General features: G+C 32.4%; 3 protein-coding genes across 3 annotated transcripts; 2 read left to right on the forward strand and 1 right to left on the reverse strand.

Moving 5' to 3' along the window:
• Positions 1–3,520: 3,520 nt before the first annotated feature.
• NHL1 (NDR1/HIN1-like 1) lies at positions 3,521–4,528 on the forward strand. The gene has a single exon (XM_012973326.2). It carries the CDS (start codon positions 3,705–3,707, stop codon positions 4,332–4,334), a length of 630 nt encoding a protein of 209 aa, XP_012828780.1. The 5' UTR covers positions 3,521–3,704; the 3' UTR covers positions 4,335–4,528.
• Positions 4,529–9,224: 4,696 nt separating this feature from the next.
• Positions 9,225–10,267, reverse strand: LOC105950018 (NDR1/HIN1-like protein 3). The gene has a single exon (XM_012973340.2). It carries the CDS (start codon positions 10,143–10,145, stop codon positions 9,420–9,422), a length of 726 nt encoding a protein of 241 aa, XP_012828794.2. The 5' UTR covers positions 10,146–10,267; the 3' UTR covers positions 9,225–9,419.
• Positions 10,268–12,212: 1,945 nt separating this feature from the next.
• On the forward strand, positions 12,213–14,846 carry LOC148767317 (protein FAR1-RELATED SEQUENCE 5-like). The gene is made up of 3 exons (XM_088823632.1): positions 12,213–12,715; positions 12,809–14,494; positions 14,595–14,846. The coding sequence occupies exons 1-3, from the start codon at positions 12,234–12,236 to the stop codon at positions 14,743–14,745; spliced, it is 2,319 nt and encodes a 772-aa protein (XP_088679758.1). The 5' UTR covers positions 12,213–12,233; the 3' UTR covers positions 14,746–14,846.
• The last annotated feature ends 552 nt before the right edge of the window (positions 14,847–15,398 follow it).

Genomic DNA, 15,398 nt, shown 5'->3' on the forward strand with positions numbered 1-15,398 from the left:
TACAATTAACAATAAATCAAAATTAAAAAGGAAATCAGGATGGAAATTGAAATAACATTTTTCGAATTTCATCAATTTAGATAAGAAAATTTATGACTTTACAATAAATATTAAATAAAATCATTTCGTTTTTTCTTTAAATTCAGATAAAATTCTGTGTACCGACTTCCATGATTATTTTCTTCATGAAATTATAATACCATGATTAGGTTTTGACCATTTTTATTAATGTGGGACCAATTACAGCCTACCACGTGTCAACCCTGGAATTTCTTAGTCCAATCCCCATTACTGTGTCTGTGAGGGTTTTCATACTTGCAAACTTTATTATTTTTGTTTTCGTATTTTCCCTGTAATTATTAAATTATTTTTTGTTTGCCAGATTCCACTTGATCACTTGCACTAATCAATATATTATACTGCTTATTTAATTTCAATCACCATTGATTACTGTTAATGGTGATTAAAGAAGCTTAATAGAATTGATGTCAGTCCAACGAATATTATATATAAGTTCCCCAGTGAAGTTAATTACGTATATTATTTTCATTTAGGAATCACATTAATTGGAATTTTGATATTCAACTTTCCCGAGATATAAAAATGCATCACACGGACATAGGTATCAAAAAATTAACTACTCTGATAATCTATATGAACTGATATGAGTCAATTTTAAATATTTATACTTATATATATAATTGAGTAAATTACCACCACCCATGAGGTATGGTTAAATTATGAAAAACCCTCTCATGTTTGGATAATTACAATCACCCACCTCAACTATAAATCTTCTTACACTTTCATATCTACGGTGTCAAATTTAGTGTAATCTTCTAGATTGTATATTCTAAATTTGGTACCCGTTTTATCCCATTCAAAGTCCACATTTTGAAGCAAGATGATCATTAAGATGTGTTTTTTGGCTTGTATATATCAGATTGTGGTGCATCAGAAACTGTATTTTTGCACAAAACGAGCACAAATTAGAGACCATTCTACGGAATCTAGAAGATTATGTTGATTTTGACGCCATATAGGTGAACGTGTAAAAAGATTCATAATTATAATTATCCAAACATCAGAGAGGATTTTGTAATTTGACCATTCTTCAAGAGTTGGTTGTAATTTACCCTTTAAAATTTGATAATTTATGTATTGCTTGTGTTTGAAGCAAATAATTATCAAAATAATAAAACTAGCATTAAATTAATATTTTATGATCCATTTAAATATTTTGCATGGTCTACCACATCAAATAATATCAATTAATTAAATAGTATAATTTCACATAGTGGATCAAAATAAAAGAAAGACCCAACTAGGTAGTAGGTCGAGTTTGTTGGTCTTTATTAAATACAATTGAGCTACAATGCTGAAATTAAGCCAACAGCAATATCTGTAAAGACTCAAACGTTCACAAAGACTTTGAGGTCAAAATATTTATAATACTATATTTAATTTTGTTTAGGAAAATTTTAAGTGAAAATACATCACATTGTCTTCTAATTAGTAATTACAATTTGTGAAAGTAGCATGGACAAAATTATATTATAGTTACATATATAAGACTCTTAACCACCGGTACGATGATCATATCAGTTTAATTTATTATATGTTACAACCGGTGAAGATCATTAAATTATTTTATTTTATTATGATACACTGTACGTGTAGATCCATACATATTTTCATGTATATTTTTTCTTAAATACTAGACACAATAAAATTAACTTATGATATATATATATATGGCATACACGACATGATCAAATCATTGAATCCCACGTACAACACGAGCATAAACAGCGAGTATCGATCTTTAAGCCTTTTTCATCTGAAATAAAGTTGGTCTCGAACTCAAATTCGTACATCCTGATCAGAAAAGTCCTGTTAAAAATAATAAATTCAAAATATTTCAGTTTTTATTCCAAATCCACCCCATGCCCTTTATCACTTAATAGAAATTAATATTGGTACATATGACCATACCATATCATAATTAATAAGCTCTTTCTTCTTTATTCATTACTAAAAACTTCAAATTTTGTGAGTCATTCTTTTCTTTGTAAAGTTGTAGATTCCCCACTCTCATTCTTTTTCACTTTTAATTCCTTTCTTTTCCATCTTTTACGCTCAAAACCAAAGCTTCTCTTTATTTCCGCACTGAAAGTGAGGGAATTAAATATCGAAAATAAAGTATAATAATTAAATATTTTTCAGGAAAAAAAAAATATTGGAATTGGTTTTAATCCTCGTAAGTCTTAAGCTTGAATGATCGAAAATAAAGAGAATGTATGTAATTTATAATTCTTATCTAAAGTACTATTGGAGTCAAACTTGCTACTAAAATGTGTCATTTAATTTCTGGTTTTTTCCTACAAAAATCAGCCTGATCACTTTTGTGGGTTCACATATGCTTTTTACCCTCACAAAGTTTCTTATATTTACATTCAAATCCATCTACAGCTCACTAATATCAGAGATATTATATTACTTAAACGAGGCATTAATTAATGCCTCAATTTTGATTTTTTCCAAAAATATAGAGTAACTTAAGAGAGGAATCAATGTTATTTCTATGCTACACCTGGTAAAGGTTATACCGTGTGATCTTTTACCATTGATCTACACACATTAATGTTTGTGTTTGTGTTTGTGTGTATATAAATGGTAATGATCTACCCGATGTATTTCACCCCGTGTAGCATAGTATAAATCGAGGGATCAAATATTCCTAACAAATTGAACTATTAAATTATCATTTCACAAGATGGCATATAGGATCGGCAATTGACCGAGGTCTAACCGAAGTCGGACGGCTCGATCTGATTATATTTGAGCAGTGTCTATTTCTTAGAGAATTGAGCTGAGTTTTGAGTCATTTTACTAAACTCGATTTATATATGAGTTGAGTTTGAGTCTATTGGGTTGGGTAAATTACGAGTTCAATAAAAAATATCAAATATAGTTTAAAAACTTCAAATTGGTTTGGGTAAATTACAGCCCCCTTATATAAGGTTAAATTACGAAAAAATGTCTCATGTTTGGATAATTACAATAACCCCTCAACTATGAATCTTCTTACATGTCTATCCTTGCAGTATCAAATTTAGTGGAATCTTCCATATTATAATATTTCTTGGAATCGAGAAAATTATGTTAAATTTAACACTATATATATGGTGGACGTGTAAGAAAATTCATAATCAGGGAATAGTTGCAATTACCCAAACATGAGAGGAGTTTCGTAATTTAACCTTACTTTAAGAGTGGCTATAATTTACCCAATTAGTTTCAATGGAGCAAGTTTTCACGGCTAACTTTATTGTGCACCCATTGGTATAATTATTCAAAGCAAACATTAATTAGGTTCCCCTGCCTTTAATTTGTATATATAAGTTGAAAATCAATCAATCATTTAAAAAAATAAAGTTTATGCTCAACTAAAGTTTCCAAAAACAATAAAAAGTAAAAAATAAAAAATAATATCAATTTAACAATATTCACACACACACACTACACACAGTAAAAGGCACACACACACACACACAAAAAAGTCTCCCCCCATATCTTAATTTCTCAAGGCCTATATTAGCAGACACCCAAAGCCTCATCTTCTTATCTCCTCCACACCTCCACCTAAAAAAAAACCCCAAACCACCACCACCACCACCACCGCCTCCGCCGCCGCCGCAACCATGTCGGACAAAGTGTGCAGCCACCACAAGAGCAAGAAGAGAAAGATCCTGCGGCGGTGCTGCGCCGGACTGCTAATCTTCAACTTCATAATCCTATTCCTAATCCTACTAATCTGGGCAATACTCCAGCCCAAAAAACCCAGATTCACAATCCAAGACGCCACCATATTCAACCTAAACGTATCCGCACCTAACGTCATCTCAACCACCGTCCAAGTCACCGTCAACTCCCACAACCCCAACTCCAAGATCGGCGTCTACTACGACAAGCTCGACGTCTACGCCACCTACCACAGCCAGCAGATCACCTACTACACCGTCATCCCGCCGGTGTACCAAGGCCACAAGGACGTCAACGTCTGGTCTCCGTTCATCTACGGCGTCAACGTCCCCGTCGCCCCCTACAACGGCATCGCCCTCGCACAGGACCAAACTAACGGCGCCATCCGGATCACCGTTAAAATTGACGGACGCGTTAAGTGGAAGGTCGGGACGTTTGTCTCCGGCCGTTACCACCTCCACATATCCTGCCCCGCCAATATTCCGCTTGGCAATAGCAAAAACACCGGGGTTATTATCGGCAACGCAGTTAAGTATCAGCTTTCCCAGAGTTGTAGTGTCAGTGTGTGACAAATTTAAATAATAATATTTATAATTTATAAAAAAAAATTATCAATTTCCGATTATATTTTAATTTCCGTTTTTTTTAATTACTATAATTTACTGGAGAAATTGTACATTTTTCTGTTGAATAAACTACGTTAATTAAAATGTTGTAATAATTAAGAATTTGTGCAATGATTATATCTTTGATTAGTGGGTTATTAGTGGAGGTTAAGGTGTCAATTTCTTGAATTAATTAAAAAAAGTTTTAAGTCCTCTGTTTTAATTTAATTAATGATATGCTTCTTCTTTACTCTAATCTATCTCGATTCTATTAATGATTTACTTAATTACAGCTTGTTGATATAGTTCTCCAGTAGTTGGAATATTGCTTTTAATTTTTAATAAACTTATTTTATATAGTATTATATAATAATAGTAATAATAATATTGTTTATTAAATGGAAATTCAACTTGTGTGAGCTGTATCTGTCTAGCAATATAGAGAATGGGCAGGGCATGCCATGTGATTTTTGCTCCTCCTATATTTGCTCTGCCAAACAAAAAAATACATTTTTTTTTTAAAATTAAAATTCATGGATGAATTATAAATTAAATGCAAATTGTTTTCTAAAGGCCAAATTAATGCCGCGGTTCCTGAGGTAAGCTTAAATTACGAAAAAGAAACTCTTATGTTATGATAATTGCAAGCACTCCTCAATCATGTAATAACCCAAATATGAAGGGTTTATTCATAATTTAAGTATATCTCAGGTGTTGCCGTAATTTGACGAATTCTAAATGAGGGTTTGTTTTTGTTTTTGGCTGTTGTAATTGTCATTATTAGTAATGGGAGAAGGTTATTTTTCCCTTCCATATAAAATTTTGCAGTTTAGTTCAATTAATATTTCATCAACTGCATTAATTAGAGAGAGAGAAAAAAAAATAGTTTTCAGGTTGCTAGAAACATTAATATGCATATATATATTTTTTTAATGGCAATTACTACATTTAGTTTGTGCAAAAGGTTATATTAATATATATAAGTTTGTTATTGATTATTGATTAAGAAAATGTTTGTTACAATTGAGTAAGGTTTGTAAATTTAACCTATAATTAAACTCGTAGTCTAATACTCTTTTTTTTATCACATAAATTTGTGGGAACAAGAAAAAGAAAAAAAAAATATATAGATTTGTGAGTTGCCGCATAAGACAAATATGAAATCAACTTTACATAAAAGATAAAGGGAGGCGTACCAATAATAGGGATTGGTGACCTAATGAAGTCGAAAATATTAATAAGAATTTAATGTTGCCTACATTATCATCACATAAAATTCCACCTCTTCATAATGTAGGTGGGTGCATCTCAATTTATGCTACGTTGCATCGTGTGAAATATACTGGATAAATATTTATTATTAATAAACACACAAACACATCCACACTTATATTAATGTATAGATCAATGATTAAAACAGAGAATTAATAGTGCATATGTATGCTATGCATTTCTAAGAGTCTTTGATAAATAAATAAAGGGATGTGATAAATGTTGTTTTAGTTTTCATAATGTTGTTTTGACTTCAAACGTGATTTTGACCATTTTAGAGTTTGAATTTGGCAAAATTCAGAATATGGAATTTGTAGTCCTTTGAGTTAGTTTTCTAATCTAATTTGAATCGCCAAGATTGGATGTCGGTTGAGAAAGTTATGCATGAATCGATGAACACTGCCCGCAAGTTTGATGTTTTAAATTATGTAAATTTTAAAATGTAACTCATTCATGCATAATTTTACCATCCGACATCCAATCCAACTGATTCATGTTGTATTGAAAAACTATCTCAAAGGACTACGGTTTTCGTATTTTGAATTTTGCCAAATTCAAAGTAGAAAATAGTCAAAGTCACTTTCGAAGTCAAAACTATATTAATAAAATTAAAACGACATTTAACATTTCAGATAAATAAATCACCAATATCATATTTAAATATATAAACTTTTTTTTGGCAATATGTTTTCATCCAATAATCACCAATTCCATTTAAATACAATCGAATGGATACATTAAATACCGACCTTGTTTACGGCTACAAGTCACATGGATTAGATCTGAAATATATATTTTTGAAAAATTCTAATATTTTTCGAAAATCGAATAGCACTTGTGATTCCAAATCGAACTTTTTCGGAATTCAAAAATTGTTCCTAAGCCCAAAATTTAAGGAAATTTCGGAAATTCCAAAAAAAAATCACAATTGAAACAATTTTTGGATATTTAATTGAAAATAATCATAACTTAATTGGAATTTTTGAAATTTTCAAAAGAATCACAAATAAATTGTATCTATTTTAATGAATCTTTATTTAATGAGCTAACTAAAAATTACCCACTTATTAAAATATAAAATATGTGATATATATATATTTGTATGTATAATATTATTTAATAAAATATCTCAGAAAGAATCGGATGTATCGGAATTATTTTGTCGGTGTCAAAATTAGATCGAAAATCGAGTTTAATTTCTAATATAGCTAACACCAATAATTCCTAATTTCAAAAGTTAGACTTAGAATAATGTGGAGAGAAGAGTGTAGGGGTCTGTCTTTCTTGATTTTCCGTTGTGTCATTTTCAGTGTCCATTGTTAATAATTGCGATACAGAAAAAGACTTTTAAATAAAATAATAATATCATTTTCAATTTCCAAAATATTTAATTTGTGCCAGGTTCATATAATAACTTTTCACTAAATACATAAATATGTACATATGTTGTGATTATGTGCAGATCAACGATTAATAATTAGGTGACTTATGTGTAGGCTTGGGGGCTTCCGCCCTTGCAGAATTTCTTTTTTCTTTTACCAGTTTTTTGTTAGTTTTTTATTTTTATTTTTGGTATTTATCTATTTATTAATGGACTTTGGCCTCTCCAAGATTTAAACTTTGTACATTTTAGTACAGAAAAATATTTTTTTTCTTCTCTTAATTTACATCCATATTTTGGCCGTTCCACCAAAAAACCCTTACTCCGTCCCTGTTAATAATCACTCGGTGTATTTCACCGAATGTAGCATCAAATAATTGCATGTTTTAAAAACCCACTGTCATTTACTATTTCTATTGTAAAAAATAAAGAAAGTGTTTTATGTTTAATTGCATTGAATGTTTTAATTGAATGTTGAGAACTTGAGATGAGTATTATAATTCACTATACTTGAGTAATGTATTTTATAAATTAAATGCGTTGATAAAATATAATATAAACAAAAATGGTATGGAGTATCCAACATAGGTTTCGATCGATCAAAACTAGGTTACAACTTACAACAGTAATTGAGCTTATGAATCCGGCCCAAAATGTAAGTTTCTTACGGGCGTGTATAAATAAAGTTGGCCCAAAATATTATGCACGTTCTTTTAACATTGAAAAATTACAATTTCCACCACTCGAGTTTGTATTGATTTCACATATGCCCCCATCCCATGTTCATAGAAAATACATTTGGTCTCTCATATTTCAATAATTTAACACTTTCCGTCAATTTATCGTTAGTCCATCAGATAAGACAGTGCTGGACACATGCTTGATTCCGTTAGTACTAACAGAAATTACTAAAAATGTTGAATTTCTGAAACATTATGGACCAAATATGTTTATTGTGAACATGAGTGATCAAATGTGAAATTGAGGCAAACTTAATGATCGGAAATCGTACTTTTTCCATATTATAAAAGAGAAGAGACCCGATAAATGCATAACGACTTTGATACTTGATTTAAAAAGTCAAAACCTAACATCCCCATCTTATTTTTCAAACATTTTTTTGGTCTGTTTTGATTATATTATTTTATCGTAACATTAATCATCAACGAATAAAGTTATCTTATTTAGAGCATAATACGGTTCAGAATGACACAATTTATACGACCAAATTTTACTTCAATCCAGTAAAATAGTTAAAATTCGAATTTCAACAACACTAGACGTAACGTAATAAGTGCAAATGGTAGAGTATAGTCGAGGTTTTTTTTTTTTTATTATTTAGAGTTGCTGTTGGAAGGATGATGAATGGGTCGAAACGGTTGAACAATTGATAGAATATATCTTTTACTAAAAGTCGTCATGCAATTAACATTTCCGATAAAATAAGTTGATATTCTTTTTTTCTTATTACTTTTCAAGATTCTTCAATTTATTTTAGATTTGTCTAATTCTTTTAGATTGTAATCAAATTTTAAAATTTTCTTCAATTACAGTTTAAGAGAGAGAGAGAGAGAGAGAGCCACCTTGGCAATTTATTTTAGAATGTATCACACTTTCCAAACATAAAAGACAGAAAAATAAAACCCAGAAATCAATCCAACATTAAATTATAATCATTACAGATATCATAATCAAATACATTTGTCTAACTTATTAATACATAAATAAATTTCAAGTATTTCCATTTTCATCCAAACATACATTTGATACCAAAATTATAAAGAAAACAGTCACCAAGTATTTCATAATTAATTTTTCCAGATCCCCTTCTTGAATATATTTTTTTAATAAAAATCAAATAAACGTATATTATCTCTATTAGTTATAAAGTATATAATATTGCGACGCTGTCGTTTCACCTGCCACATTGCTCAATTACTACTGTTATTTAATAAAATTTGCTTCAGATACAACTAAAAAGAAAAAGGAAAAAACATATTCAAAATTTGAATTATACATTTATATTTTATACTGTAACGTAAAGCTCCTGCTACCAATTACTCCATGGGTCCCACTTTTTTTTTTAACAAAATGCCGTTTGGATAATACTTTCTCAAGTTTTGACCTCTTCTCCAACGGCCACTTTACTTTATCTATTATCTCTACTAAATTTTTTCCAATTAAATCGAATAAAAAAACCATGGAAAATCATAAAATATTATATAAACTCGTTATTTACTCACATAAAATATGAATAAAAATTAAATTGAAATTAAGCAGTCGAAAGGAGATTAAGATCTGTATCAGCCGACTGATAAACAAAAGAATAATTGAAATAGCAAAAAAATTCGAAGCATCGGAAAATTATTATATAAAAGTGCAATTATATATATATATCAGCGCCAATCGAAATCGCACCTCTGAGATTGAAAAGCCGCCGGCGCCGCCGTGGCGTTTGAACTCAGCGGAATTCTCAAATCGCAGTCGATCTTCGGCTTCACTTTGCTTGATTTCAGGAACACAAACTTCAATCGGATCCGCAGGTAGAGCTTCACGTCGATGCTGTAGGTGCCGGAGCTTTTATCGTCGTTGTATTTCGACATCTCTTTGGCTCCGAGCAGAACCAGATTCTGGCCTTTGAATTCGGCTCTCTGAGAGCTGGTGTTCTTGTGGCCCTGGTAGAAATTGGGGAGCTGCACGGTGGAGAATCTCTGCCCCTGGTAGAAAGCCCTAGCTTCGATTTGGTCGTAGTAGATTCCGATCCGCTTGTTAGGGTTTCGGATGGTGAGGTTCAGCGCCAGATTGTAGCGGAGCGTGTTGTTGCTGTTGATGGTGAATTCGATGAGGGAGGCGTCGTCGGCGTAGAATTTGACGGTGTTCGGTCGGAAAATGAACCAGATTACGAGGACGGCGAGTCCGGCGATGATGAGGATGGTGAAGACGATCTGGCAGATGCAGGTGCAGATGCAGTTCATGATGCAGCTGCAGCAGCAGCTGAAGGGGTTGCAGCAGCATCCGCCGCCGCCGTCGCGGCCGGGGCGGTGGTAGGTCTTGGACGGCGGCGGGATGGAGGGGCCGTAGTAGGCGCCGTTCAGATGCGGTTGTTGTCGAGTTTCTCCCATTGGTGGAGAAAACTTTTGGGGGAGCGGTTGAGGGTTTGGGCGTAGCAGATATTTTTGTGTGGGGTTCAGATTAAATAGGTTTCTAACTCCTCTATTTGTACAATAGAATAATAAAAATTAAAAAAAACCATTTGTGTATTTATAGGGAAAACTTTCCTGGGGCTGTCTACGGTCCGAGAGGGTCCGTACTACTCGGACCGTACGAAACCAATAAGAATGCGCCACGTAGGATTAGTACGTACCCAGTAAAAAAATGTACGAACCCTGAATTACAGATAAAATTACATAAAAACCCTTTTTATATAAAATAAAAAATATAATTAGAAAATCAATAATTTAAAAGCTTATTACAATATAATTATTACGATCTAATTATTCTCATTAAACCCTAATCTCTTCAATCCTTTTTTTTGTTTTCTTTGTTTATTCATCGTCTAAAAAAAGAGAAAAAAACAAATCTCGTCGCCATCATCATCAATAAAAATAAAAATCATCTTCATCAATCGTTCTTTTCCTGCAGGGATATAGTCGAGGTATAATCTTTCTTCTCTTCTCTACGAATTAAGGAAAACAAGAAAGTTAAGGTGTAGGGTTTTAATTTTTGTGTGTATTCTAATTCATGAATTGGATAAATCCATATATAATTGTGTTTCATGGAGTTATTGTGTACAGGAAAACAAATTTGACAATGTTTCTGGGGTTATCAAAGATTTAGACGGTTGTTTATCGGTTTATCAATTAATTTCTTCAATTAATTTACTTAGAACTACGTGTTTGATTGATTTTTCGTAACAATCTATTTGGAGTTGGGCTTATTGAAGGATTGCGTGTTAATGATTAATTACAGTTCACACCATACTCGGTGTTCTAGTTTGTCGGTTTTTGTCAGTATGAGAGGTCGACAATTGAGATTCCATTCCATGAATTGTACAGAAAACCAGACATCCACAATTGTTGATGTTTAGAATGATAGTAGTTTCAAATAAATATATATATAGTTGGAAGCACAAAGAAATTCTACTACAGATCTATCACTGTGATTTAGTATAATTAATTTCACAACTGAGAGCAAACCACTTTAATCAACCCCAATATAAATTATATATTTCAACTATTGGAATTAGTGGTGCCTTCTATAATTTGTTGTTACAACATATATATCCAATATGGTCTCTGTTGATTTGTAAGATAAACAAATAATGATTGATAAATCTTACGTGGTGTACTGGTGTTTAATTAATGAGGGTTCGGTGGCGGGTTATACAAGTTTAATTGCAAGGTTGGGCTATGTATATAATCATTGTCTTCAGGGTCTACAGCATGTACATGTCTTTTAAAAGATGTTTTATTGTTATTGACATATTTTTTCAGAAGTTAAGATTATAATAGTGTCCAGTGGCTTAAAGGTGAGATTTGAAGTTTAAAATTGTATGGTTTCTCTTTACCTATTTATGATGGCGATAGCCTGATCCTTCATATTGTGATTACAAAGATTACAGTTGCCAAAGTTGCTTAATTCTGATTATAGTCATATCTTAAAAAAACTGAACAAGATAACACGAAAGCAGGTACCATGGAACTGCATCATGTAATTTTATTCCTTGAGCTTTATAACATCCTTGATTTTGTATTTTCTCTCTTTGTAATTGTAAATGAAATTAGAATTATATGTCATAATCATATTGTCCATAAAATATTTTATATTACAGTTCTGTGTTGAATTGACATTATTTTCACAAACTTGAGTTGTTTTATGTTCTAGAATATTTATATTATACCATGGAATTGATCTTGATAGTTGATGTGTTTTAGCATATTTTCCGTGTTTAGCCGTTGTCGGTACCAATTTATATCGGTACCAATTTCATTTATTTGATATTTTCTCATTCGACTTAGTTGCATCTAGTGACTTAGTCGCATCATATATATATATATATATATAATTAAATTTTATCTATTTATCCATATCTTGTATTATAAATGCTTTTCTAAGCGACTTGAATTTATTCAAAAAAAATTTATTTTCTAAGCTCAAATAAATATCTACAATGTGATTTTTAGATTTTTTTTTTAAATAAAATAGGCACAATGGATTTCAATATTGGAATTGAGGAAGCAATCCCAGATTCATCCGATGATGAAAGTTATTCCAGACACAGTAGCAATTGTGAAGATCCACTCAATCATGGTTTGGATGGGGGAGGCAATTCAGTTGGTTTTGATATGAAAAGTATTAATGAAGATGTGGTCCGGCAACTCATATTCGAGAGTATTGATGATGCTGAAAATTTTTACTCATCATACGCCAACTCAGCTGGTTTTGGAATTCGAAAACAAAGTGTGAAACGTAACTCCGCGGACCTTGTAAAGTATAGGGAGTGGGTTTGTACACGTGAGGGGTTTCGCAGACGGCCAAAGGATGATAATAATAGAAAACGAGAGGCGAAAGCTCTTACTAGATGTGGTTGCAAAGCTGGCTTACGTGTAGCACATGATCGTTTTTCAGGACATTATATTGTGACGGATTTTGAATCTCAACATAATCATGATTTGCAAGGTTTCAAGAAGAGGTACATAATTTAATTGATTCCTTTCGTTATAAATTTTTTGTCTCAAACTCATGCAATTATGGACTCAAATTTATTAGGTAATTTTGTGTACAGGTACATTTCAATGCCCGATAAATCCATGCTGAGTTTGATGACAGATTTCGGATTTAGGCCATGTTTGGTTATGGATTTGTTGAAGCAACTTGCCGGAGGCGCTGACAAAATATCTTTTACAAAGAAAGATGGCTATAATTGGTTGAACAAGGTACGACAAGAAAGAATACAAGGAGGCGATATCAACACATTACTAGCCTTATTTGAGAGTATGAAAGTAAAAGACGACGACTTTTTCTACAAATACGAGGTGGATGAAGAAGGTGCGCTTTCAAGGATTTTTTGGTGTGATGGAGCTTCAAGAGCTGAATATGGACTTTTTGGGGATGTTTTAATTTTTGACAGCACGTACAAGACAAATAAATACTTGTATCCTCTCGTTATTTTTTCTGGAGTCAACAATCATGGTTCAACATGCATTTTTGGAGCATCTTTCTTGAGGAATGAGACAATTTATTCGTATCAATGGTTGTTGGAAGCACTTCTTGAAGCGATGAACGGCAAAGTTCCTAGGTCTGTTTTGACAGATCAAGATTCATCTATGGTAGCTGCTATTCTTTCAAAGTTTCCTAAAACGAAGCATCGGTTATGTGGTTGGCATCTTGGAAGAAATGTTCGGCAGAATATCAAAGTGCCGGGTTTTTGTTCAGATTTTTTGAGATTGTTGAAGAAATCATGCTCAGTTGATGAGTTTGAGGCACGATGGGCAAATATAGTTGAGATGCATGAGGTAGCAGATAAACAATGGGTTTTGGATATATTTGAAAAGAAAGAAAAGTGGGCCGAGGCATATTTTCGCGGACATTTTATGGCAATGACATGGACAACACAAAGGGCTGAGTCAATGAACTCATTAATTAAGCTTGCCGTCGATCAAAAGATGACTATTACTGAGTTTGTGAAGCACTACAATTGCACGCTACAGAATCTAAGGAGTAATTTTCTTACTGAACAAGATGATTCAGAGAATACGAAACATGCAATTAGAGAAAGTCCTCTTAAAAGGCTCGAGGAGCATGCAGCCAGTATATGCACGAAAAAAATCTTTCATGTTATACGTGATGAGATTATAGCAGAGCAGGGCCTTTTAATGGAAAGTAAACGTGAGATAGGTAGAGAACAATATGCATTCTTGTTTGAAAATTACGACAAACCTGATGGTGCGCAACATTCTGTGATTATTGACAAGTTAAATCACGATTTCAAGTGTGATTGTCTGATGCTTGAGTCTGAGGGTGTACCATGCCGACATATCATAGCAGCCTTCAAGTTAATGCGGATTACGGAATTTCCATATAACAGCATACACCATCGTTGGCTTATTGACACAGGTAGGATACTGAAAAATAAATATCCGGAGGCTATCCCCGTAGTCGGAGCACAGCAGACACGATTTGCACTATTAAACAAAGAATTGTTAAATTTGTCATACACATCATCACAGACGGAGTTGGGATTTAATGAAACCTTAAAACGGGTAAGGAAATTTTCTGACGAGGCAACAAAGGAATGCTTAAAGCATAATGACATTGGGGCTCATACAGTTGGAAACGGTGTTGCTGATGCTTCGAAGAAATTTTCTGAACATGTTGGAGACCCTCATTTAGGTTGTAATGTGAATGATCCTGGACGAATAAAGACTCGAGGTGCAAAACGTGCTAAGCAACAGAATTGTGGTTTTTGTCGGTACGTGCTCATTCTTTTTTGTAAAGACAAATTTCTGACTTAAATTTAATTAAATATTTCAATTAGTACTTATGATTTCTTTTATGGTGTTTTTTGCAAGGGAGCCTGGCCATAAAACTACCACGTGTATTAGAAATCCCGTCAACATTGATCGACGTACAAATGCTTGTGCCAAGAAATCAAGAAATATAGTGGAAACTAGCAGTACTCAATATGACTGTAGTCAGAATTCAATAGGATCGTGTCTATAGATGGATGGTTATGGTGACCATAGAATAATTTTGATTATGATTATCCTTGGATTTTTGTTTTTACCGGCGGTTTTGGCATATATTTTGTTAAAGATTTTGTGTCTATAGATGAATATTTTTTTTTTTTGTAATTCGGGCGAGAAGGAAAATGTTTTCTTTCGTGTTTACCTTCCTAAGAAGTGCCTGTACTGTAATAAAATCCAAGGGGTTCTCCTCCCCGACAAATCCTTCGACTTCAAGAAATTATTCTTCAACACGTCACATTGAGCTTCCACTTTATATTTCAAATTTTGCCAAAATTCCCCAAAGCTAAAATCCCAGTTGGAATAAAGCTAAAATCTGATTTGAGGTTTCTCAAAGTTTGGAATTTTAAAATTTAGTCCCAGCTTTCAAGTTTATTTTTGACTAAATATACAATTTCAGAAATTACACATTTACCAATTAATCAAGATTTTCTACGTTCGGAAATTAATTTGACTAAAAAAATTTAATTACACTCCAGCCTTTCAAGTATTAAAGTTTATGGATTTGGGCAAGGGGCAATTTTTTTTAGTATAATGGAACCTGCTTCTAACAAATTTTTAGCTCACCTATTTAATGTTCTTGATGACATTGCTATCAGAAACAGAAAAAAATCTATCACTACAAAAATA

Source organism: Erythranthe guttata, chromosome 10, assembly GCF_056151865.1.
Source record: "Erythranthe guttata isolate IM_541 chromosome 10, IM_541, whole genome shotgun sequence".
NCBI lineage: Eukaryota > Viridiplantae > Streptophyta > Magnoliopsida > Lamiales > Phrymaceae > Erythranthe > Erythranthe guttata.

What these genes read in the sequence shown, in the direction of transcription:
- NHL1 (XM_012973326.2), top strand. Translation starts at nt 3,705, where the DNA reads ATGTCGGACAAAGTGTGCAGCCACCACAAGAGCAAGAAGAGAAAGATC.
- LOC105950018 (XM_012973340.2), bottom strand. Translation starts at nt 10,145, where the DNA reads ATGGGAGAAACTCGACAACAACCGCATCTGAACGGCGCCTACTACGGC.
- LOC148767317 (XM_088823632.1), top strand. Translation starts at nt 12,234, where the DNA reads ATGGATTTCAATATTGGAATTGAGGAAGCAATCCCAGATTCATCCGAT. An exon ending in TTGCAAGGTTTCAAGAAGAG is followed by an intron (nt 12,716 to 12,808) that starts GTACATAATTTA and finishes TTTTGTGTACAG; the next exon opens with GTACATTTCAATGCCCGATA. An exon ending in CAGAATTGTGGTTTTTGTCG is followed by an intron (nt 14,495 to 14,594) that starts GTACGTGCTCAT and finishes GTTTTTTGCAAG; the next exon opens with GGAGCCTGGCCATAAAACTA.